General features: G+C 36.7%; 1 protein-coding gene across 5 annotated transcripts in view; it reads left to right on the forward strand.

Annotated features, from left to right (window-relative positions):
* The first annotated feature begins 10,559 nt into the window (after window positions 1-10,559).
* Window positions 10,560-26,693, forward strand: part of LOC149827975 (outer envelope protein 80, chloroplastic-like) — a 90,744-nt gene continuing 74,610 nt past the window's right edge. For 3 of the 5 annotated variants that reach the window (XR_016434993.1, XR_016434991.1, XM_090019770.1), the window contains exons 1-5: window positions 10,560-11,159; window positions 11,643-11,736; window positions 11,878-11,960; window positions 12,100-12,197; window positions 12,290-12,359. Coding sequence is in view for 1 of the 5 variants with exons in the window: in XM_090019770.1 (XP_089875896.1) it covers window positions 10,617-11,159; window positions 11,643-11,736; window positions 11,878-11,960; window positions 12,100-12,197; window positions 12,290-12,359 (888 nt within the window). In the remaining 4 variants the exon portion in view is untranslated. The remainder of the gene's footprint in view (window positions 11,160-11,642; window positions 11,737-11,877; window positions 11,961-12,099; window positions 12,198-12,289; window positions 12,360-26,693) is intronic. The other 2 variants (XR_016434995.1, XR_016434994.1) reach the window with 1 other exon arrangement.

A 26,693-nucleotide genomic window follows, 5' to 3' on the forward strand; every position in this document is an offset into this window, starting at 1 on the left:
ATGACAATTTAGTGAATGATTGAATATAAATTGATAACGATTGCAAACATCTTACAAACATGTATATACAAAATAACAAATGAACAAAATACTTGTCTACGAGCACCAGATCATGTTCCCTACTGCGATCTCTTCCTCGAAGCTTGCATTTTCTCCTTCGGGCCATCATCCTCGGACTCCTAAGGAAAATCCCTTTTACAATCATCCAGTGCACTCTTCAGCCCAGCCTAAACATCATCCTGAGCATTTGATTCAGCCACAAGATCCTCACTCACATCCACTTCCTGAGTAGGGTCCACATAAACCTTAACCTTAGGGTTCACATTCTCCCCTTGGTGAGGTACCTCCTCCTAGTCACCTTCTCCCTCCTTAGAAGCTTCGAGGATGAAAGACAAGATTGTGGCTACAAGCCTTTTAACCTTTTCTACGCATTCAACCTTAGATATGGGTAACTTTGAAATTGTTAGTTGTTGTTTGGACAACGTTGAAGGTGTTTGATACAGATTATTGAGTGCAGATTTTTAGGTTTATAGAAGGTATATTTTTTACGAAAAATGGCAAACACTCATATTCTTGGCATTGTATGTGGCTCCCTCTCTATCCATCTGTCTAGCTTACTTTGTACTTCATATTACATAGGATAACTCAGTTCATAATTTTTCTTCTTTGCCTTTTTTTGTAGTACTTCAACACTAGAAGATGATGTGGGTGTGGATCCCTCTGACACAATCTTCTTAATGGTCATATTGTATTAAACAAATTAAGAATTTCCTACAAGAACAAGACAGAGAATATAGGTAAACATGTGTGCAATATAGACACATGACATAGGATATTAAAAAGACATTATAAAAAAATAAACAAAATATCCTATTGACAATGAAAAACCCAAATCGTTAAGGAAACAACAAAAAAAATCAAATTGTGTTCCCAACATACCATGTTTATCTTACAAGATAAACAATATATAAACAACCAAAATGGAGGATAGAGGTATACAAATTGTTAAAAGAAATGGAATAGGCTATTGAACATGCAAAGACAACTTGAAAAATACGCAATTCTTCTACAAAATAACTAACTCATGCCAATTGTGCAAAACAATAACTGATTCAAGCCACTATTTAAAAAAAAAAATTTGATTCAGCAGTTAAAGATGTGCTTACCAAAAAAAATCATTATCGATGATTCTGGAATACACAACGATGAAGTGTCGTTGATGAATTATTGAAAAAATCATCAGCAGGAAGCAAGTTGAAAACCACTAGTTGAGAATCACAAAGAACCCTAGTTTATACGAAAATAGCCCTAGGGTGAAAACAATCAGTTTTTATACTCAATCGTTTAGGAGTGTGACTTTCATGTGGTATATGTGTTGTTCACTACATATATGTAACTTTAGTTCAGTATTTTCAAAGTTACGTAATTCAGTATAACTTCACATATATTTTTATGCAAACTTCATGAGGTACATGTAGATTAAGTAAGATATTTACAAAGTTACGAGGTTCAGTTTAACAAGAGGTTCACTTTTTTTATGCGAATTTAGTATTATATATGCAAACTTAGATATTTGTGAAGTTTCAAAGTTTGGGTTTAACAAGATGTTCATAAATATGATTATGTGAACTTCGTGATGTCAAAAAAAATGTGTGGACCTCTTTTAAGTGGAAGTTTGCAATATCAAATGAGCAAAATGATATATCGTGCAAACTTCATGAGTTTTGCACATAATAAGAGTAAAAAGGTCTTAACAAAGTTGGCTATTTACAATTTTAGACATGGGGTAAATTTTAAAAATTGTGCAACATTTCAAGAAATGTGTCATTTTTGTCGTATAATATGATCATTTTTTTTTAGAATTTACCTTAGGGCTTCCACCCAGATGTGAAAGATGCATAGGTTATCTTGATCTGAGCTTTGGAGGCATTTTAAGGTTGAAAATAGAGAAAGAAAGAGAGAGAGAATGAGAGAGAAGAGATGTTTGGAAACCTAAGGGATTCTTGGCTTTAGAAAAGCAAGAATCCCTCCAAGACCTCTATAACCCATAAGAATAGGAGAAGATTGGAAGAATATTCCAAGATAGAGTGAAATGGGAGATAAGGCGATATATATAGGCTTGGAAGCCCCCCCCCCCCCCCCCCCCGCCTTCCCCGCTTTTAAAAATGCACCTCAAGGTCAAAAAGCAAAAAATATAAAGACTTGTGGCCACATATCTGGCAGCAAGTCTGAAACTTGCCGCTAGATATGTGGTGGGAAGTTATATATTTGTCTTTTGATTCTCTGTGGGTCTAGCCGAGTGATGTCGGGTATTTTAGTGATATGACCCAAACAGCGCATTGAACTGATGCATAATATAGTGTGTTCGAAATTTAACACCCTTCTCTATAAAATCTTTTTTAAGTACAAAACCGAATTTAAAAGTTTTAAGGGTAAAAAATGCACTTGAATTAAGCCCTACTTTCCAAACAAGTTTTTCTTAAAAATACTAGCTTGCTTTAGTATGAACTTTTCACTCGATATCCAATCAAAGTGATTTTTATTTAGTTGAAAAAATTGAAACCTCTAGGTTTTGATAAAAATATTTAAAGGATGTTATTTTATAGGCTAAATATGGCAAAAACTGACTTTTGGTTGAAATACCCTTCGAAATGTAGGGTGTTTGGAAATGTGTTTGTGCTTTTTGTGGGGTTTTGTAGAAAATTTCTCTCCCAGCTTTTGAAAACATTTTTGATGAAATTTGTGTTGGGAATTGTTGGACAACCTTTAAACAAAAGAATCCTTCGCGAAATATTTCGCTCCTTGAAACAAAAATACTTCAAGTTTACTTCCAAGGCTTTTGGCATGTAAACAGATTATCTCATTTCTAACGAGTTATCAAGGTGACTCTAGCGTATCAAGGCCAACATGTGTGTTGGTTGAGAACCCAAAAATTTTTGGGTGTCAACAATTAATAAAATACCCACCTTTCCAATTGGACTTTTTAACTGTTATGTTCTATAAATTTTTCTAGAACCAAAAAAGGATAGAAAACATTTACAAGTTTTTTTTAAATAACAAACCAACATTTCCAAATGGATTTTGAAACTACTATCTTCTATATATTTTTCTACAACTAAAAAAAGGGATAGAAAACTATCTTTAATCAAACAACAACACCATCGCTGGTGAAAAAAAAATTGAAATGATTTTCTAAAAGAAAAACAAAAGATAGAAAACTCATCACTAACTCTAAAGGACAAAATTCAGCTGCACCTACTAAATCTTAGAATCAAATGAAACTTGTAAGTGACATTAAAACCCAAGCATTATAATACTAAAGATTTTCTAAAGATTGAAAATTTTAATTAATGATATTTTTTCTTGAATTAATAAGATTTTGATGTGAATACTTTTATTGTGAAAGATTCGTAGGTGTAGGCTCATTATAATTATCACTATTTATTTAATAAAGGGGTTAGTATTAGACGTTAGATCCTATGTTGGATCATGGACTCAATGAAAATGATCCATAGTTCGTGCATGGGATCACCTGAGGAGTCCAAATTTTAGATAACATTAGTGATTTAGTTTACCAAGGATACATTGGAGACAAGAGATAAACTAAGATTAGGAGTTTGATTTTTTTGGAACTCCAAGAAGGAGGCGTCACCTAGGAAGTAGAATAGGAAGAGAAAACCCAACCTTCTCTATTTAAGAGGTTGAGTCTCCTTTTTTCCTACTCACATTTTTTAGAGAGAGATAGGGATACCAACATTGAGAGAGAGAGAGAGAGAGAGTAAGGGAGAAGGAGGATCAGCCAACCCTTATGGAGGTCATTGTTGTTGAGGTAAGTTTTCTTATTCATGATATTTTTGGTAATTGCTCATATTAGTTGATTGTATTCGTGTTTTAGTTTGTTTTTTATGTTGGGTCTGATGCGAGGTCTGTAACTTGGTCATGGACAACAACCACATGTTTTAAGAAAGGAATCTATGACCTCTTTCATGTTTCGAAGGGGTTCTAGAAGTGCTACAATATAATTTGAGCTTCATTTTTGTTTGTGGTGTTTTAACCGAGCAAGACCATATTAAGATATGAGATTTTTATGTTTTTCAGCATGTATGGGGTTCAACATATGCTGATCAAGCATTCAACCTTGTTTTTATGGATTGTGTAGAGAGGATCTAGGTTGGATTACTTTTATTTCTTTCGTAAAAAAGATTTGTATTCGTAGTATAGAGCAAACACTTTTTTTAAATGGTTGATTTTGGGTTTTATATTCATGTTATGTGTTGATTTTTGAATTTACAACATGTTAAATATTTGTATGAATGAATTTGATGTATTATTAATAGATTAAAAATGGTTGGATGGTTTTCTTGAAGTTCTCTTTTGAAATCTTGAAGTTTCTTAGTAGATTCTTGAAAGTTATATTATGTTCTCTAGTATTTTGATCCGACCAATAAGAAAGATAAATTCATTTTTCTCAAACCCCTGACCGATAAATTCTGAAAATTTGTGAGGATATTACATTTATACGGAAGTAGTCCCAAATAAAATTTTAGCCTCGGATAATTTATGAATTGGGAGATACGTCATCTGTAAATCAGCATAAATTTTTTGTGCTGACGGTGAGTCTGTAGAGACAAAATATTTTGTAAAAATTATATCTCCTTAAATACTCACAATCTGTCGCTAAAATTTTAAGGTATGTTAGTCTATATGGAAAAACACATGGTTAAAATTTGAGAAGTCGAATCCTCATAGTTTTGAAAAAAAATTCATAGAAGTTGGTCTAAACTCTATCAATTTCAGGAACACATTCTGTCAAGTAACACAAACAAAATATGTTTAAAGATTTTTATCTCTCAGCTAAAATTTAATTAAATTCTAGAATATTGTGGGTTTGAACCAGACATATCAAGTCACTCACAATAAAAATTTCAGCAACTAATTCTACCTAAGAACAAAGAAGAAAGAAAAATACAAGGGAGAAGAAGAAGAAGAAGAAGAAGACATAGGGGAAAAAAGAAGAAGAAGAAGTTGTGATACCGCAGAAAGAGGATAAATAAATTAGGGTTTTAGACATGAACAATGGGTCGGGTCGGGTCGGGTAAGGTTTTACATAGATTAGGGTTTTACATAGTTCTATACTAGGGTTTTACATAGAATAGGGTTTTATGCACGTGTACACAAATCGACACGATGTTTAGACTTAGTAAAGTATAAATCGATTTATAACATGATAACTATTAAAAAGTTGCAAATCACTATCACTCTTATATAGAAGAAGTGTTCTATCATGATCTCTACAACAACAAAAATTAAGTTAAAGTTGCAAATCTTTATCACTGTTTTATAGAAGAAGTGTTCTATCAAAATCTGTACAACAACAGACCTAAATCAGAAACGATTTATCCTATCACGATTTGCGTTTACGAGCTTTGTCTATGTGAACGATATCCTATAGTGATTTGATTTTACGAGCATTTTCTACGTGAACGATATGTCGTATCACGATGTACCTACTGACTAATTCATAAAAGGCGAAAAGGAAATAGTTGTAAACAAATCGACACGGTGCTTAGACTTACTAAAGAATAAATTGACACGATGTTTAGGGTTTAGGATTTCGGATTTCAAGGTTCAGAGTTATGGTCTAGGCTTTAGGGTTTAGCGTTAGGGTTTAGTAAGATATTAAGAGTTTAGGGTTTATGATTTAGGATTTATGTTTAGGGTTTAGGGTTTAGGTTAAGGTATAGTAATAAATCGATACGACGTTTAGACTTAGTAAAGTACAAATCAATTCATAACTTTATAACCATCACGATTTGCTTTTACGAGCATTTTCTACGTGAATGATATGTCATATAGCGATTTACTCGATACCGATTCATAAAAGGCAGAAAGGAAAAACAATAAACAAATCAACATAATGTTTAGACTTACTAAAGAACAAATCGACGTGATGTTTAGGGTTTGGGGTTTAGGATCTAGGGTTTAGGGTTTCAGATTTCAGGCTTCGGGTTTAGGGTTTAGGGTTTAGGATTTTGGGTTTAGGGTTTATGTTGTAGGGATTGGGGTTTAGGGTTTAGGGGTTATGGTTTAGGGTTAGTGTTTAGGGTTTAAGGCTTAGGGTTTAGTAATATATTAAGGGTTTAGTGTTTGCTATAAGGGTTTAGTAAGATATTTAAGGTTTAGGGTTTAGGGTTTAGGGTTTCTGGTTTAGGTTTAGGTTTAGGTTTAGGTTTAGGTTTAGGTTTAGGGTTTAGGGTTTAGGGTTTAGGGTTTAGGGTTTAGTGTTTAGGTTTAGGGTTTACAGTGAGGGTATAGGGTTTAGGTTTAGGGTTAGATATTTATAGTATGTAATTGAAATCTATGCATGAGGAATAACAATTGTAGCGACATGAGGTGGCCATTTGCGTGTTCAAATTGTTGCTCATTTAGGGTTGGTATAAATCGCTATTGCATCAAACGTATAAATCGTTCCTACTTTAAACGTACAAATCGCTGCTTCAAACTTATAAGTCGATGTAAAAATCGCACCCTTCATAAGTACATATCGTTGTAACATTTGGGCTTCAACAGTAAACCTCATTGTACGATTTAACAAACTTACAAATCTTTGTAACTTTATATATCATAAATCGCTACTGCGTTATAAATCGTTGCTGCTTTAAATGTATAAATCATAAATCATAAATTGTGTCGATTTGGCTTTATTACCAAAATATGTGTCATTCAATTATAAAAGAAACATCGTTTCACATCCCGCTTGTTGTCAAAAATCGATATGCCTTGTGAGACCTGTATTCTGGTTGACGATTTATGAGATTTACGCAATGACGTCTATGTCCACCACAACGATTTGCCTTTGTATATAAATATTGAAATAGTATAACGCAAATCACGGCTGTAGTAATATACTATCGATTTGAGAGATATTGTTTTGTTTGTTAATATCAATTTGTAAGCTATTATGCTTACGTTTATTGTATCAATTTATAATACGAATAAGCGATTATGCTGAATTGTCCTATCGATTTGTAGTATATTATGCGATATGTACATCGATTTGTGTGTTCAAATCGTTGCTCATTTAGCGATTTCTATTAAAATCGTTGTACATTATTTGAAGTATGAATCGTTGTAAATAAATATTATGTGTTTGCTAGTGTCAATTATTATGATATTTGTCGTATGAATTGCGTCAAAACATGCTAATACTATACATCGCTAGTTTTATTGACATGGTAAATAATAACTCGAAGATCATTACAAATAACTGAATGACATTGAGTGTTGAACAAAGTTTACAAAGTGTACAAAGTTTGTATACTAAGTTAATAAACTCCAATTTATTACACTCCTCACGAGTGATACCTTATGATGCTTCCAACCACCTTATCATGCTCTGTCATGCTTCCAACCACCTTTCCTTTGGCAGGGTCAACCCATTCTTTGTAAAGATCTTCAATTATTTCTCTTCGATGGGTATGTAGAACCATTACGAATGAGCTCGTTTGTTTGCAAAAAATATGTGCTATCTGACCCCTGATATAGAGTTGTTAGAACTTCTGTAGAAGAACATAGAGCTACCAGCTGCAGAGTATACTTTTGAATATTCTCTTATAGATTTAATATCTGATAGATCCTCACCTGCACGACAAAGGGTGGTCCAACAACAAACGACAATAGAAGGTGATCCGGCAGCAAACGACGGTAAAAGGTGCTTCGGCAACAGATGGCGGCAAAGGGTGCTCCCGCGGCAGTAGACGACGATAAAGGGTGCTCCTCCGGAGGTGTAAGGATCATCCAGAATGGAGAGGGCAACATATTTCGAGGTTGAGACTCTTCAAGCAAAGGTGTTTACTGCTTAGGGTGAAAACAAAAGGTTATCCTCCATTTTCTGGCTGAAGGAAATTTTGGTACATTACTTGAAACATCGTTTCATGGTGCTGATGGTGGAAAATGATACTTAAGTCTTTGCAAACACACTGAACTTCGATGCTAAGTGATGCAGACACACACGGGAAAATGAGCCTCACGTGCTTACATACGTGGTGCTCATTCAGACCCGAGAACATGCACCTGCGTGTTCCGGGGGGGAACATATAACCTGCTTCGCCTATCTCCTTACTGCGTGAAACAGGGCTTTCACGCCCCCCACTTCTTCTTCTAATAATTTTTTTAATGCATTAGGGTTTGCTTAATGAACCCTACCCGTATTCACAAGTTTCCCTTATTTTTTTTTTCGAGTTTGGTTCTCTCGTACCTGAGACCCTTGACCCATTTATATTTTGGGTCCAAGCTTTGAGCTATTCATATCCATCCAAGGATCCGAATCTTTAAAGTTTTGAATCATTCTCTAATGAGTGCTAATGTGATATGGATCCACGATCCAATTTTTTCATGAATTTATATAAAAAATTTGGATCCGCCCAAAGATCTGAAGCTTTAACATTATACAACACAGATTTAAAATTATCAATATGGATTCATGTAAATTACACTGGGTCCATAAATAAAATTTTAATTGGACCATATGCTTTCAATGTACAAATTTCATTAAAACTTCAAAATTTTAGTGTTCAAGATCCAGATAAGGTATTTTGGATCCAAAGCTTTCGGCCATAAGTTTTTAGGATCCAAACATTTGGTAAAATACTATGGACCCAAATCAACTACTATGGACTCTATATGAAGTTTTTTCTCATTTAAGATCCGATCAAAAGTTTACGGATCCAAAAAATATGTTTTGGATACAATATCAATTCTAACCACAATATCGAGGATCCAATATCAAGGATCCGAACCATAAATTAAAATCTACTATTAAATATTCATCGAGATCCAATATCAAAGATTCAAATAGTATATTAGGGATAAGACATCGAAGATCCAAACAGGATATTTGAGATCCAAATAAGAATAAAATAAAACAATAAAAATATCCACGTACCAACTTATGAATATGAAATTGAAGTTTATTTAACCAATAAAATTCACAAGTGTTACAATATATACAAAACAAATTTCCACGACACTTACGTAACAAATTTTACCGTCTTCATCCTCCTTCCTTATCATGAGGACAAAGTACTTACCATCCTTTGAGGATCAACATTCATAGTGTTAATGGCTTCATCAATGTTAAATAACTTCTCTGGCCATTTCTTTGACCATCTTCCGCCGAATTGATTTCCTTGATTCGTTGCAATTAGGGATGGCAGTGGACCGGGGAAAGTGGGGCCCCGCCCCGTTTGGACTGGGGATGAATGGTATGAAACGGGGATGGAGGAGAGGACGAAGGTTAAAATCCATCCCCGTCTGAGGGTGGAGGCGGGGATGGACGTGCACTTTTCCCCATCTCGTCCCCGCCACGATCCCCGCCTCATCCACTTTTCCCCGCAATATCCCCGCTCCGCCCCGCCTCATCCCCGTTTGAACCGGGGATGGAGGACATGAAACGGGGATGAAGGATAAAATCCATTCCCCGCCGGGGATGGAGGCGGGGGTGGAGGATAAAATCTTGAGGCGGGGCGGGGGTGGAGGATAAAATCTTGAGGCGGGGCGGGGGTGGAGACCTTGTCCCCCGCCCCACTGCCATCCCTAGTAGAAATGCACACATTCATATAAAGAGAGAGATATCTTTTTTATGTATGTTGAGAGACTGAGCGGTGTTTACTACTCAACCCTTTTTTGTATGTTAGTAAAGTAACCTTATCAAATATGTTTTTTATAAATTTCACATGTTGGCGACGGGGGTGAATGACAAAACTAAAAATAATTTAAGAAATAACGTCCAACCCAAAACAAATAAAGTGTCATTTTTAAAATCATTCAATGGAGCCATAATTTGGTCCCCTACTATCCGTCTTTGCTCCTTTATGAGTAGTATAGATATAGATAGGTCACTCTCGTTAACTTTGTATGATAACAAATTAAATACTATGACTTTCTTGTTCTGTTCTTATAGTATGAGAGGATTTGTGAGTAAGTTTTGACAGAATTAAAGACCTAATCGTGCTGGCTTTGCCTGCCGTACTTATGATCTCGTTGTTCTAGCAGCCTAAAACTCCGTGGGCTTACCCTTATTCAAGGAAAGTTGCCCCGTTTAGGCTTGAGCAACACCCATTGGGGCAATTGAAAATGCCTTCTGCACTTCATCTTATTGTATGAATAGAACACTATCAAGCCAAATTAAAGTAACATAAAAAAGAAGATGCCAAATCTTTCTGTCAAGAAATCTTGGAATTGCTCTGCGCAAACAGTGATGCATAAAGAAGATGCATGCCATAGTTGAGAAAGATCTAAAAATATAAGAAAGGATGCTACAATGAGATCCGGGTAAGACCCGGAGTTCATATCGGGTTCCAGTCTTAGAATTTCGGTTTTAGTATCGGGTTAAGCATGATCCGACCCATATTCGACTCGTCTGCATTCTGTTCTCAACTGAGTGCCATCCAGGTTTTTTTTTTATCGGTTCCGATTTAGGGAAAAATGGATCTAGATCCAGATCCAGATCCAGATCCGACGTATTCGATGGACCCTAATTTATCGATTCTAGCGGGTGGCGACGATGCGAAGCTCTCGTTTTCGGCGGGACGGGATTCCGGCAAAAACCCATCAAAATGATGCCGGAAAACGAATGCCCTCGCGGGAATCTGACGGATTCCGTCCGGTTCGTCTCGTCTTCCGTCAAGATCCCCTCCCCCTCGCGGACGGGTCTCCCTCGCCACCACCGGTTCCCCTTCAGCTTCTCCAAAACCCTAGAAACCCTCATCCCCCGCCGGACATCCCAGCTCTCCGGCAACCGAAGCCTCCTCTGCTCCTCTTCCCTAGGATTTTCAAGTCTGGAGGAGAAGAAACCTGCCGGAAATTCGCCAGAGTGTGAAGCCGGAGGCCCCGTGGTCCGGCCAGCTGGCCACGCGAAGGAGGACGAGGAGAGGATTTTGATAAGCGAGGTATTGGTCCGGAACAAGGATGGGGAGGAGTTGGAGATCAGGGAATTAGAGGCCGCTGCCGCGGAGGCGCTCAAGATGTGCCGGCCGAACTCGGCACTCACCGTGAGGGAGGTGCAGGAGGACGTGCTCCGGGTGATTGACAGCGGGTTCTTCTCATCATGCATGCCCGTCGCCGTCGACACCCGCGATGGAATCAGGTTGATTTTCCAGGTAAAATTACGTATGATCAATTTAACCTTTTCTTTTGGAGTTTTGGCGGTTAGCTTGTTAATTTGATCAATTTCGTGTTAATTTTTCTTTGCTGGGCTGTTGGAGTTGAATTTGATTGATTTTTTGTTGAATCTCTCTCTCTCTCTCTCTCGTGTTCAATACGGGAGGATAACTACTGGGACTTGCTAGTTTTCCTTGCGTCATGATTCTTATCCCTTCACGAGTCTGCTATTTATGTTAAGTGTATTTGCTAATCCTGTTTGGTTTGCATCTGTGCATTTTTTTACTAATATTGATATGATAAATTACTTGGCTTTGCCTAAGTAGAAGTTTGTTTTAACTATTCTTAGTTCTATTCGCTTAATGTGCTTTTTTTTTCTATTGGATTAGATATTTATTTTGAAGTTGGTACCTTTAATTTTTATTATGCCAAGAACATATCTTCTTCCTTGTTTTTCAGTATAATTTCTTTGGTGGTACAAGGTAGAACCAAACCAGGAGTTTCAAGGCCTGATATGTGAAGGAGCAAGCGTTCTTCCTACCAAATTTTTGGAAGATGCATTCCGTGATGGCCGTGGTAGGTTCTTTACTTGGGATTTGTTCTAATCTATAATTTGAAATGGTGGTGTCAGTCAAGCGCCTGCTGTGACCATGTTACCATGTTTTTTGAATTTCAGATGTTTTAAATTAAGTTAACCTTCGCCTTCAAGTTGTGCAGGAAAAGTTATCAATATTAGGCACTTGGATGAGGTCGTAAATTCCATCAATGGGTGGTATATGGAGCATGGCCTATTTGGAATGGTTTGTGCTTGTTCCTTCGTTTGAAGCTTAGTTACGATCAACTTTCTTTTGAAGTTATGAATTGAATGGTCAATATAGAATTTTAACCCTGGTTACTGATTTGTTTTGGCATATTTTATTTCCGTATTCATTGTTGTAGGTGTCAGATGCTCAGATCCTTTCAGGTGGGATCCTCAAACTGCAAGTTTCAGAGGCTGAAGTCAATAACATCAACATTCGTTTCCTTGATAGAAGGACGTAATGATCTTGCCTTGCACTCGTTCTTCATGTTCTCAATGTATAATTTAATTTATATTATTGATGTTGGTTATTTCTTCCTGTAAGATTAGTGGTGAGCCAACCACTGGAAAGACAAAGCCTGAAACAATACTTCAACAACTAACAACCAAAAAGGGACAGGTCAGTTAGACTAAATATCTTTCAGTATAGATGCATACAGATGTCTTTAGACTTTTAATTATTTATTCTATTTATCTGGTTGCTGAAGTGTTTCTTAGATGCATGTGTTTTTGTGAGTGAAATAACAAGCTTTTGTCACAAATATCATTCTCAAAAATTTCTCAGCAGGGGAGCTGTACCTGTTCGACATACCCGTGTTGATATTGGTAGTGGCACAATGGTACTTCTTTGGGAATGATCAGACCAGTTTAGGATCTGACCTGATCCACTACCTGTCTTCATGCATTTTAAAGTGCATATATATAAGGTTAATATTGGCTACTAATGAAGGTACAAAACTAATGAGCTAGAAATCATTGGTGCAAGTTGTATCGATTCAATCTAACCTCATAGATGTGTTCAACACAGAGTTACCAGCAGCTTCTTAGGTAGGTGGGAAGCGCGCTTCTCGGAAACTCGCTTTAGAAGGGTGATACTACTCGCTTCCGAAACTTCATAGGAATCTTGATTCCCCCATACTTCTTCTATGCTTCCCACACACATGGACCATGCTTTCTATATGTTTTTTTCACGTTTTTTTTCAAGTTTTTCATGTATTTTGTCTCATACTTCCACTCACTTCCCATGTACTTTCTCTAAATTGGTAACCATCATTGTTAGATTTTAAAAAAAGTTAACTCTTTTATTGAAAAAACATGAAATATACGAATAATCAAATTTATTTTAGTTTTTATTTGCTTCTTGTGCGATTCCTATTCAGTCATCATATTGCTTCATTTTTTATTCCTATTTCGCTTTCAAATTGATATTTCGCTTCTTGCTTCCTGTAAATTTTAAAATGCCCCGCCTCTTGCTTTCGCTTCCCGTATCATTTCCCACTTCTGCTTCCTAGCTTGACAACCTTGGTTCAACATGATTTGTTTGCTAAGGATCAAGCCTTGGATTGTGCTTTTCTAATGTTAAAATGCAATCTTTTTAGCTATGAAATCTTGGCACATTGTGGGTTGTTGATTTTTGGACCCGTTTAAAAACCTAATTACTTGTCATAATCACATGATTGAAAACATATTTCTTACTAAACGAACCATGTAGATCACATCTGTCTTATTCGATCTACAAAAAAATGGAAAATTTTGAAGAAAATAGTGATTTCTACTCATTACTTTCATACCTTCATTAGTAGCCAATATTTACCACACACACACACACACACACACACATATATATATATATATATATATATATATCAGTGTGACCTATATCCATGATATTTTGGAAATATCGCTTTAATATCGACTATATCAATGTAGCCGATATTAAAGGCAATATCTCACAATATTTTTAAAATATCTCCATGAACAAAAATATCGTGATATTATCATAATAATATCATAATATTTTTGAAAAAATATTATCTTATATATTTTAATCCCAATTTTTGTATTTTAAAAGCTTTTCAAATTTATTTTCTTCTATTTTTCCAAGAATACCTATTATTTTCTTATATTTCTTATTATTTTTATTTTTTTGTAATTTTAAAACTCTCGAGATTTTCCAACTTTTCAAAATCTCTTTGAGAAACACCCTCAACGAGAAAATACCTTGAACGATATAAGTGGCTATGATATATATATATATATATATATATATATATATATATATATATATATATGGTTAATCTAACATTAAACTAGTTGTGTTTAACATTAGATGGATTCAACCTTATTAAAATAATTAAAATAGCCTTAAATGATGTTTTTGAAAATGCATGGTTACTCTTTTGGGCATTATAGTCTTTTGAATTGAATTGAAAAATCAAATACCTTTTTTAAAAAAAGTAACTTTATGAATCTATCAAATTATCTTTTTGACATAAAAAAGTAATCATGCATTTTTAAAAATGCCATTCTTTTAAGGGTATTTTAGTTATTTTAATAAGGTTGAATCCATCTAACGCTAAACACAACTAGTTTAATGTTAGATTAACACCCACCCACACACACACACACACACACACACACACACACACACACACATATATATATATATATATATATATATATATATATATATATATATAGAGAGAGAGAGAGAGAGAGAGAGAGAGAGAGAGAGAGAGAGAGAGAGAGAGGCCTCTAGCAGCAGGACAGTCCAAAATCTACAAAACAAAGAGTACTGTCTGATTTATTTCAATTTGAAGTTCCCCTTTAACCCACAAACTCTCTCTTGATGCCAAGTTGCCAACCATCCCACCCATCCTGCTCCATACCTCCCATCATGACACCCCCCACCTCGTAGGTGTCTCCTCTCACTCAATATGCCCCCATAGTAGCACCACCCATTTTCATGATGGGCGGCCACTAGATGGCCGCCTCCCCCCCCTCTCTCTCTCTCTTTCTCTCTCCTGGGCCGCCATCCCCATTCTCCTACTGTGTGCCCCAAACCCTCCATCGCCTTTCTTTGTGTTGCTCTATGTACTGGCCGACCGTTGGACGACTCTGCTCTGTACCCTTATCCATCCCCAATGTGCTGTTTAAGGGTGGCCTGTGCCTCCCCGCCACCATCAGCTGCAGACAACTGCTCATTGGCTAGATGCCAAACAACCCAAAGTCGGCATCACCGGCCAATGTTCAGTGTCTATCCACGAAGACAGAGCGAGAGCTCGAGATTTCATAACCAGATGGAGGGCCATATGCAACAAAATGAAGGATCTCCTTAAGGATGATCATGCTCTTACCATCCTTGTCCTCCCTGGACTCCTGGGTTTGCCCTAAAATTTTGGATCCTAGTCGCCTTTTGAGATTTGGTTCCCATATAGGGTGGCAGGTCATTGGATCCTTCTTATGCTATCATATCTGGACCAGTGAGGTCATGGTCCGATTGGTGATCAGGCTTTCCATTGGGGTTCATTTGTGGATCTTTCTTATTACCTTTGGTCATTAATTTGGCTTAGGTTCGCCTCCTCAAACAAGAGTCTAAACAAATTAAACACCTTGCATACAGAGAAAACCAAATTTCTAAAATCAGGTTGACCTTAATTCTTCTCAAATGACTCCACGAATATTGCAAGGTTTCTTCGAGGTTCTATGGGTTTGGGTTCACTTCTAGGTAAACCACAAATATACCTCAATGGTGGGTATGCGTGCGTGGATGATTTGGCTCTAAGGTACCCTATCGATATACCTAAGTTACAACTTGAGGTACTAGTAGGAGGATCTGAAGATCTAAAATAGGATAATGCTGGTTTTCGAAAATGGCATACAAAAATCAAACTCTCAATAAAAGTCCTAAAAAGAAGATTGAAAGCAAGAAAGAGAGAGAGACACTTGCAAGCAATGTCTCAAACAAAGTGATACTTAGGCTTGTCGGGGGTTCAAGATTTTCCTAGGATTTCTATGTGACAAGAAAAATCCTCAACAAGGTTTTATAAGTTCCAAGAAACACCAATTACACTAGGTATGCTTGCAAACAAAGAAACAAACTAGCCTAGGGTTTCTAAAATTCTAAGTTTCTCACGAGTCATGAGAAATCAAAGAAAAAGATAATGGCCTTTGGAAGATGAATTCCCACAAAATTGAGCACGGACAAGTGAACTTCATAGGAAAATAAATTCTTATGAACACTAGGTTGGGAAGAGAGTCCCCTGGGAAGTCTAATCTAGGAAAAAAAGCGGTTTTCAAGAAAAGCCATCTTGGGAGCAAGATTCCCTAAGAAAATTTAACTTACGAAAGTAAACTTTTAGGAAAATCTAATTTAGGAAAGAGAATCCCTAATAAAATCTAGCTCAGGAAAGCGGATTCCTAAGATGACCTAATTTAGGAAAAACAATTTCCAAGAAATGCTAACTTAGAAAAACTAAATCCTAAGAAAGTCGTCCCAGGAAAATAAATTCCTAGGAAGACTTTTCCTAAGCAAGTTATCCTAAGAAAATACATTCCTAAGAAAATAACCTTATAAGATAAATACAAGACTTTTAACTTATGAAAATGGATTCTTAGAAAAAAAATCAAAAAATCTACCCTAAATAAGGAGAATCCTAAGCAAATTCACTATAAGAAACTGAAATGTTATGAGACTGTCATAGGAAAATAGATTCCTATAAAAATTTGTAACGACCCCAAACTGATCCTCGAAAATGCGGATTTTTTTTAACAATTGTGGAAGACCTCCAAAGGACCAGGTGCATATTACAAATTTAATATTCAAACTCATCAACCATTTTTAAAAATACAGTAAATTCAAACATTGAACTGAACTTTATTTATTAAATCAAATATGTCAATAAAGTTCATAAAATTCAAAATCCACTCTAGCCAATCCGATGCACATCAGAACCCGGGCCAAAAAATCATAAACCTCAAGTCCTCCAGCCAGTCAGTCCTCTCATCACTGAGCCTCAGTGCCTGAAAAACATTTTTAGAAAACGGGTATGAACCGAAGTTCTCGTACGAGATCATCTAAAAATTCAATAGTAAGAAAATAGCATAAATTAAATCAAGCATAAGTTTAAGAGGAATTACCAGCAACAAATCATTAGAACTAACTTACCATCTAAGCAGTTCAAATAAGTATTCAACAATTTCATGTTAAATCAAACATATCAAATATTTAGTAATGCATGAAATTAATGCTAAACATTTAATAATATATGAATCAATGCAATATGCATGAATAACTTTTTAAGTTAATTATCAGAATTGCTTTTGCATGCATGTTTTTATTAAATGCACACAAATTTAATTTTTACTTTTTTACAAACCCGCAGATTCTTAAAATAGATAAAGTTTTTGAGGTTTTCAGTCATAGCTTAACACACAATTTATATTTTAATTACTGGATTTCACACTTGTTCTTCGACTGATATCAAGAAGCAACACCATCAATCAGAACATTAGGAATCATAACTAATGTCAGAACATCAAAGAAATCAGAATCAATTGATGTTACTTTCTTGGTATACCAATAACTACAGTCGAGTCAACAACACCACCCCCAAGCAAAGTGTCTGAAAGTTTCCTACAACCATGGTCGGGAATTGGAATCACATATCGAGTTCTTGAGGACAACAATTGCACACGGTGTTTAGTATCCTCACGGATTCCTACAACCGCCATCCAAGGTTTCCACCATTTCAAAGGGGTAGAGAAGAAAATTATTACATTTTTTGGTTTCTTTTACCATCTTAATCAATTAAGAGTTCTCTACACAAAAACAATTATGTAAATCAGCATGCAATAACAAATTCAGGTCCTTATCCCATCAAATTCAACAACAACAACAACAACAACAACTACGCCTTCATCCCAAAACAATTGGGGTCGGCGATATGAACCAACAAAGAAAATCATTATGGGTCTTCCACATGAATCCTTCTCCTCCATTCATTTCTATCCAATGCCATGTCCTCGGTGAGGTTCAAAGCATTCATATCCTTTCTTATCACCTCCATCCATGTCTTCCTAGGCCTATCCCGACCTCTTTTAACTAATATATTTTCCCATTTCTCCATCCTTCTAACTGGAGCATCATTAGGCCTTCGTCGAATATGTCCAAACCATCGTAAACGATTCTCTCTCATCTTATTTTCAATGGGTGCAACGCCTACCTTCTTACGTATCTCCTCGTTCTGAATCTTATCTTTTATTGTATTTCCACACATCCATCTCAGCATACGCATCTCAGCTACACATCCCATCAAATTCAACAATGTAATTAATTTAAGAAAATCAATTTCCAACAAAATTATTTTGTAATGCAAAAATCACAATATAAAATTTTGTAAGCAACACGTGCTCACAACCCTTAATGGCCTGTCGGTGGATCAAACATTACTACAATACATTAGCTTTGCAAAGTTCTTCATTGAACATAAAACACACGTAATAACCAAAATTTTATACTCGAATACGGACAACATATTCACATATCAACACATATATTGCCGTGAAGCTGTTAAAAAAGAAAACATTTATATCTATTTTATGCAGTGCATCCATTAAAAAACAATCCGCATATGTATGTATAATTTTGTGTTGAGAATTTGCTCAAAAGCAATCAGCACACACACACACACACACACACATATATATATATATATATATATATGTGTGTGTGTGTGTGTGTGTGTGTGTGTGTGTGTGTGTGTGTGTGCGCGCGCTTGTTAGGCTGTCCACCCACAACCAACATAAGGCACACAACATAGCGTAAACAACGTAATGCAAACAGCATAATGTAGACAACATATGCAAACAATATGCGCAATTGGCATGTGCAAACAATATGTGCAAACGACATATGCATGAGCAGTAGGTGTAACAACTTATGACAGCATATGTATATATATGTACATATGCATGAGCAGTAGGTGTAACAACTTATGACAGCATATGTATATATATGTATATGCTGTTGTGAGTCTGTCCAAAACGTAGACAGCATATATATATATATATATATTTGTTGTTGCGAACTAATTCAAATCGCAGGCAGCAGGTACATGTGCATATACATTACTGCTGTGGATCAATCCAAAACGCAGGCAGCATGTGTATTCGTATGTATATGCTGCTGTGATTTTGTTTATAGCGCAAACAACTATGTATAATTGAAAGTATACGCTGCTGCATAACACTTTATTGATGCAACTAGCTTATATATATAAATATATGCTGCTGCGTATCACTTTGTGACACAGCCAACACACACACATATATATATATATATATGTATAAATATATGCTGCTGTGTTTTACTTTATGATGCAGCCAACATATATATATATATATATATATATATATATATATATATATATGCTGCTGTGTATCATCAAGAATGCAACCAGCACATATACGCACTCTGTCTATGATGTAAACTTGATCAAGAACCTAGGGATACATGGAATATACTTGCAGAAAATATTTAGACATGTTTAGGGATCTTGCATTGGATCCACACACAATATATATATATATATATATATATATATATATATATGTATATATATATATATGTATATATAGCCGTGTCCCCGTACTCACAATTTTTAAAATTGTCGTGTTGTGCCCTTCGTACCTATACCCATGTGACATAGCTTTGGAGCTTAGATCTATGCAAATCAAGTGCGTACCACCGCAAGCTATGGTGGCACACTGCACACTTCTATATATATATATATAATGGTGTGTGTAGCCATACCCCATACCCCATACTGGTACTTATAGAAATTTCTGTATCATACCCCGAGTAACTGTTGACATAGGGAGTATTTTAGAAGGCTTTTTAAAAATAATTGTTGGAAAAATATGGGCAAAATTTTAGAAAATTTTGTGAAAATCATGAAAAAAGATTCTTTTACTATTGTATGTTATCAGGATTATCATGATAAATGTGTTTTATTGTAGGTCAGAATCTCTAATTAATTTTTCCTTTCATCTAATAATGATATGCTTGACCTTCTAATCACTATGCTGTGCTTATAAATTTTAGTTTTCATCCTTCTCTTTGAAAAGACAGAAGCAAAAAGGACAAAATAGTTATTGTTGTCATAATCATAACTATAGTTATCATCATTATTAAACCATATCTTATATGCATATCATTCATTTACTGAACTCTATTTCACTAGTTATTCCTTTCTGGCTTGAAATCTTTCGGCTACATACAAATTGATTGTTTTTAAATCGTTAATAAACTGTACCCCTAAGGCCTTGTATAAATTGATTGCCTTGAAATGGTTAGTGAGCTCTACCCTCGGGTTGTAATAGAAAGATTGCTTCAAAATGGTTAATGAATCATGGATCATTGACAAACTCTTAGATGTTTGCAGGCTCCTTTATGTTGCAGCTCCAAGCGTTGTGTGGGCTTGTATATTTGTTTGGAATATTAGCCAACTGCCGATAATTACACAGAGAAGGAGTTGGCATTTGAATGGCTTGGTTTCTGACATTGTGTTATGTGATAAACTTTCTTCCATGTCCTGCATTTTAATTATATTTGTCTATCATTTCTGCTATCACAATCACTTGGTATCAATGCCTCAAGCTTATCAGTGTGCATTGGTGAGCTTAGGATATTTTCTCCATTCTTGGTTTAAAACTGTGACATATAAGTCGACCATAGTATCTAGAGCAGGAGGCAAGGGGAGAATTAGAAACATAAAGCATCATTCTTTTAATTCTAAAATAATACAAGAAGCGAAAGGATGAGACATGGTGAAACATTTAGGAAACTAAGTAGGATTTACATATGAAGTGATAAGGAAGCAAAGGGAGTAATAACAATTGAGAAATGGATATCATAAACTATACCCTATATGAAGATATCCTGAATCATTTTACTCAAAATGGCTACACAAAAATATACATGCAACATTTAAAATTAATGGTTACATAAGCAGTATTTGATACAAGAATGACATTTATGAATAGCAAGATTATCTTATCCATCAAATTATTATACCTGAGTAATAATTTTTATTACATAAGTTTACACAACAATTACTTTAGTCCTATGTCACATGGGTGCGGGTGCGGGTGTGGGTGCGGGGATGCGACACTTCCAAAAAACCCGGGTGCGGGGGTGCGGCAGGGGCAAAAATGTAAAAAAAAAAGTATATATATATAAATATAATTTTGAAGTTTTAACAGTTTAACATTGTCATAATATGATTCATCATGCATGCAGTATATCAACTTAAATATCAAATTATCAATCAAATAAGTAAAGCAATTACATAAATCGACCTAAATATCAATCAAATAAGTAAAGTATAAAAGAACTAAATTACATACCAAAGTATATCCTGATGAAGTAATGGATGTTAATAATTTTCTTCTTCATCATCAAATGCATCATTAGAAGGAATACTAGGCTCAACTAAATCCATGTTTGTTATGTTGAAATCATGTTCTCCCTCGAAGTCACACTCTTCTGGGTTTACATCCCAAAATTTGGATGTTCCTTGTCTGCGTTATAAACCCAATTTGAAAATGATAAATACAATACAAGTCTATTTAAATGAAAACTAAGAAATAATCAAATAACTAAGAGAGCAAATTAGTACCTGTATTCATCATTGCTTCGCGAAAGTAATCAAAGATTTGAATGAACATGTACTAAATCCTCTGCACGCTTGCTGGTGAGTTTGTTTCTCTTCATGTTATGGATTTGAGAATATGTGCTCCAATTTCTTTCACAACAAGATGAACTAGCAAACTGCGATAGCAATCTTAATGCAAGACGTTGGAGAAGAGGTGTTTCTGATCCAAATGTTGACCATCATGTGATAGGATCTATATTATCTTATTCTCTCGCGAATAATGCCGGTCCATATAATCTCGAAAATGAAAATTTTTCAAACTCTTGTGTGACTTGATGTAGAAGATATGCTTCTGGAAAAAGTGTTGTCATACACATATTTCTATGTCTTGATAGCTCTGGGTCTAAATTTGGAGGGACACGACCAATACCACCAGCCCGCCACTTATTTGCATAATATTTTGGATTAAGAGAATGTGCCATGCAATGCAAAGGAGTGTTGCTCTTATCCCATCTTCTGACTAAAATTGAATGAATATGATTAAAAAAATCTGAATCATCAAATGCAGGATTTTTCTCTTCATGCTTGAAAACTATAGCTTGTATTTTTTCAATCATATTATCCCACATTTCATAAACTCTGTGAAGCATGAGCTCATCCTTATCAACTTCTCTTAAGATTTCCTAAATAGGTTGCGTAAATTGAAGGAAGTATACCACTCTGTCCCAAAACTCTTCATCAAGAATGAATTTTTTAATTTCTTGAGCCTTGATATCATCATCAACACGATAGAATGTCCAATTTTCATCAGTCACCATGTTAATCAAAGCATTCTTCACTCTTTTAATCCTCTTCATCATCACAATGATGAACGCAAAGCGTGTTTCAGCGACCTTCAACAATTTCAAATCAGAATAACTATTAAATATAGCATTAACACGACAGTGGTTAACAACAAAATTCCTAATGCATTTGACATTTCTTTCTAAATCTTCAATCCATGAACATAAAACATATGCTTGTGAATTTTCTTCTTCTCTGAGGTTGCAGATGTTCTTTAGGGCTAGATTTAAGCTGTGTGCTACACAGAGAGTCTAAAAAATATGAGGGTACTCACTTTCCAAACTCAACGCTGCACTTTTACAAACTGGAACGTTGTCTGTAATGATTTGTGCAACTTTCTGATCACCCACTTCTTTTATCACTTCTATAAACAATCCTTTCAAATACTCTACATTTTTATATTCCCCAGATGCATCAACTGTTTTCAAGAATATTGGGCCACTAAGCGAACAAACAATGAAATTGATTAATGGACGCCTTTGAATATCTGTCCATCCATCAGACACAATAGAAACTCTATTTTGCTCCCATAAATATTTTTTAATCTCTAGCAACCTCTTCACATTTGCCCTCTCTTCTGCAAGAAGTGTGGTTCATATTTTTTTTGAACTTGGAGGCACATAACCACTCAAATTACAATTTGCCAAGGATGTTACTAAATCCTTCCAATAAGGATTTCTAGCCGCATTAAGTGGGAGTAAACCAGAATAAAAATACCTCCCAACTTTTCTATCCAATTCTTCTCTTCCATATGTATTGAATGCTGCTTGTATCGTTCCTCTACCTCCTACATTGACTTTTTTTTTCAGCATCTTCTTGGTGGCTTGCAAATGGCACATTGACTGCAGAAGAATCGGCCATTGCCTTTCTCTTATCATATTCTTCTTGTATTTTCTTGTATTGTCTTCGCATTGCCTCATCAACTTTTCTGCAAGCTGAAATGCCATGTCCTGGTATCTTCAATAAATGAGCCTTCACTCTTGTGTAAGACCCAACAAAATCTCTTTCGCAGAGCTTGCATCGAAATCTCTTGTTTCCACCACCTTCTTCTCCAGTTTTTGCAAGTTTATCTACATGTACCCATAGTGGCCCCACTGCAACTATCAGCAAAACTAGTAGCAGAACTCACATGTTGGGATGAGGATGACACAAGTCCTTTCCCTTTATCTGCCATTTTTTTATCCTGAAAACATACAAAAAAATACATTAAAATTTTCAAATCAATTATACTCGACCCCCTCCCCCTGTCGAAAACACATGGAGAAGGGGGGGCTCAGCCCCTCCCCTGCCAACCCAACAAGAGAGCGAGAGCGAGAGCGAGGCGGGCTCGGCCCCTCCCCTGCCGAAAACAGAGGGAGCAGGGGGGGGGGGTCAACCCCTAACCTACTGACCCAACAAGAGAGCGAGAGGGAAGGGGGGGGGGGGCTCAGCCCCTCCCCTGAAATCAAAGGGAGTAGGGTGGGGGGCTCGACCCCTCCCCTGCCAAAAACAGAGAGGGGCTCAGCCCCTTCCCTACCGAAAATAGAGGGAGCAGGGGGTGCTCAGCCCCTCCCCTGTCGACCCAACAAGAGAGCGAGAGGTGGGGCTCGACCCCTCCCCTGCCGACCCAAAAAGAGAGCCAGAGGGGGGAGGGGCTCGACCCCTCCCCTGTCGACCCAAAAAGAGAGCCAGAGGGGGGGGGGGGCTCAGCCCCTCCCCTGCCAACCCAAAAAGAGACCGAGAGGGGGGGGGGCTTGGCCCCTTCCCTGTCGACCCAACAAGAGATCGAGAAGGGAAGGGAGTGCTCGACCCCTCTCCTGTTGACCCAAGAAGAGAGTGAGAGAGGGTACATACCTGCGAAAGGAGAGGAGGAGCCTGCGAGGTGGAGCTGGGGTGTCGATAGGAGAGAGCTCGAGCTAAGGGGGAGAGGAGAGGAGAGATTAGGGCAAAAAAAAAAATTTTTGCCCTAATCCTCCTTTTCATCGGGGATTTTTTTTTAACCCCAAAATAATAGACAAAAATGACCCTGGGTGCGTTGACCCCACCCAGGGTCGTGTTGACCGCACCCGGTGCCGCACCCGCACGCGCACCCGCGTCGCGTCGACGCGGGTGCGGCACCTGTTTTGCCGAGTCCCTGTGACTTAGCTTTAGTCCTATTTTTCATAAGGAACTAATTCATCAATCATAGGAGTTAGGAATTATCATTATTGCTTCCTACTCATTTTTGAAGCAGGCGGCTTCCCATTAAGCTTAAACTCTGTTGGTGACATTTTGGTTCATGGATCTCTAGGCCCTCTTTTCTCAATCTGCCCCGTTAGGTCCCATATTTTGAAGTGTTTTATGATAGATCTGAACCGTTAGATGTGTTTAGCATGCTTGATTTAGTGAGAATTGACTCTTGGATCATGTTTTTTCGCTGAAAAATGTATTTTTATGAGCCGGGAAAATTGATGCCTTCATAGCCATTGATTTTGGATCACCGGAAAAACCTTTTTACAGGTCAGATTGTGGTGATCCAAAAGCCGGTTCCCACTAAACAAAATCTATAGATCACCTCTATGGTGTTAGATGTGAGAAAAAATACCGAAAACTATGATTTTTGTAGGGGCCTCCCGAACGAGAAACGAGGGCAGAACCAACACACACACAGACACACACACACTCTCTCTCTCTCTCTCTATATATATATATATATATATATATATATATATAGGGAAAATGAAACATGTTTACCAACTAAATATGTTTGTTGGTACGAATCGAGAATTTTCATAGGCTTTTTTGCAAATCTAACTCTGCAGATGCATTCGACGTGATCCATTTGGTAGGAATCGACTATTGGATCATCGTAATCGGTTCAAGAAATGCATTTTTTTATGAGCCAGGAAAATTGATGCCTTCATAGCCATTGATTTTGGATCACCGAAAAAACCTGTATACAGGTCAGATTCCGGTGATCCAAAAGCCGGTTCCCACTAAGCAAAATCTATAGATCACCTTTATGGTGTTAGATGTGAGAAAAAATACCAAAATACGATTTTTGAAGGGGCCTAACGAGGCATAACCAACAGACTCTCTCTCTCTCTCTATATATATATATATATATAGGGAAAGTAAAACATGTTTACCAACCAAATATGTTTGTTTGTATGAATTGAGAATTTTCATATTTTTTTGCAAATCTAACCCTGCCGATGCATTCGGCGTGGTCCATTTGCTAGGAATCGACTATTGGATCATCACAATCAGATCAAGAAATGCGATTTTTTATGCTTGAATATTTATGAAAATTCTAAGCCCTTGATTTTCAACCCTTAAAAAATCCTTCTTATTGTTTTGGGATGTCATTGGATAAAAATGATTGGAGGAAAAGGATTCATGTGGAAGACCCAAAATGAATTTCTTTGTTGGTTCATATCGCCGACCACAATTGTTTTGGGATGAAGGCGTAGTTGTTGTTGTTGAAAAAATCCTTCTTATACATCGTAATTGCAAGATCCAAGAGTTCTATAAAACCAAGCATCTAGATCACATCCGTACGGTGAAATTTAAAAGAAAAAATAAAAAGCCTATGAAAATCTTGGTTCATACCAGTAAACATATTTGGTTGGTAAACATATTTTAATTACCCTATATATATATATATATATATATATATATATATATATATATATATATATATATATATATATATATATATATATGAAAAAATGCTTTGTACACTTGAGTGTGTAAGAATGGTGATACACTCTAGTTTTTTCTGGCCACATTACACCATGATATTGGCTGCAACTGTCAGGGTGACACCAGCCAGCATGGATGCAAGTCAAGAAGTGATGTTTCAGTTCAACCTGGGTCCAAACTTGTCTTAACTATAGTAGTAAAGGGCATTCATGAAACTAAACATTTTATGGCCACTTATGGGCTATGATAAGATCGAATATGGGTGGAGGGCATCACACCCTTTAAGATGGTATTCACTTCGTCAATTTCCAGCAACACAATGGCCTCTAAATGATAGATCATATAGGGCTGCCTATACACATGAGTGTACAAAATCAGCACCCTATATATATTTTCACATACACATAGGGATGGCAATGGACCGGGGGGGGACAAGGTCTCCACCCCTGCCCCATCTCAAAATCCGAACCTCCATCCCCGCCTCCATCCTCGCACGGGGATGAATTTTAATGTCCACCCCCCTCCATCCCCGTTTCATGTCCTCCATTCCCGGTCCAAATGGGGGCGAGGCGGGGCGGGGATCAGGACGAGGACGGGGAAAACGTAAGTCCATCCTCGGACGGGGATGGATTTTAACCTTCATCCCCGCCTCCATCCCTGTTTCATGCCCTTCATCCCCGGTTCAAACGGGGCAAGGCGGGGAAGGGCCCCGTTTTCCCTCGGTCCAATGCCATCCCTACACACACACACACATGGGTGGAGAGTAGGTGCCTACCAAAGTTAGGAGCCTA

The sequence above is a fragment of the Nuphar pumila genome, chromosome 10 (assembly GCF_984573655.1).
Source record: "Nuphar pumila chromosome 10, dmNupPumi1.hap1.1, whole genome shotgun sequence".
NCBI classification, from domain to species: domain Eukaryota; kingdom Viridiplantae; phylum Streptophyta; class Magnoliopsida; order Nymphaeales; family Nymphaeaceae; genus Nuphar; species Nuphar pumila.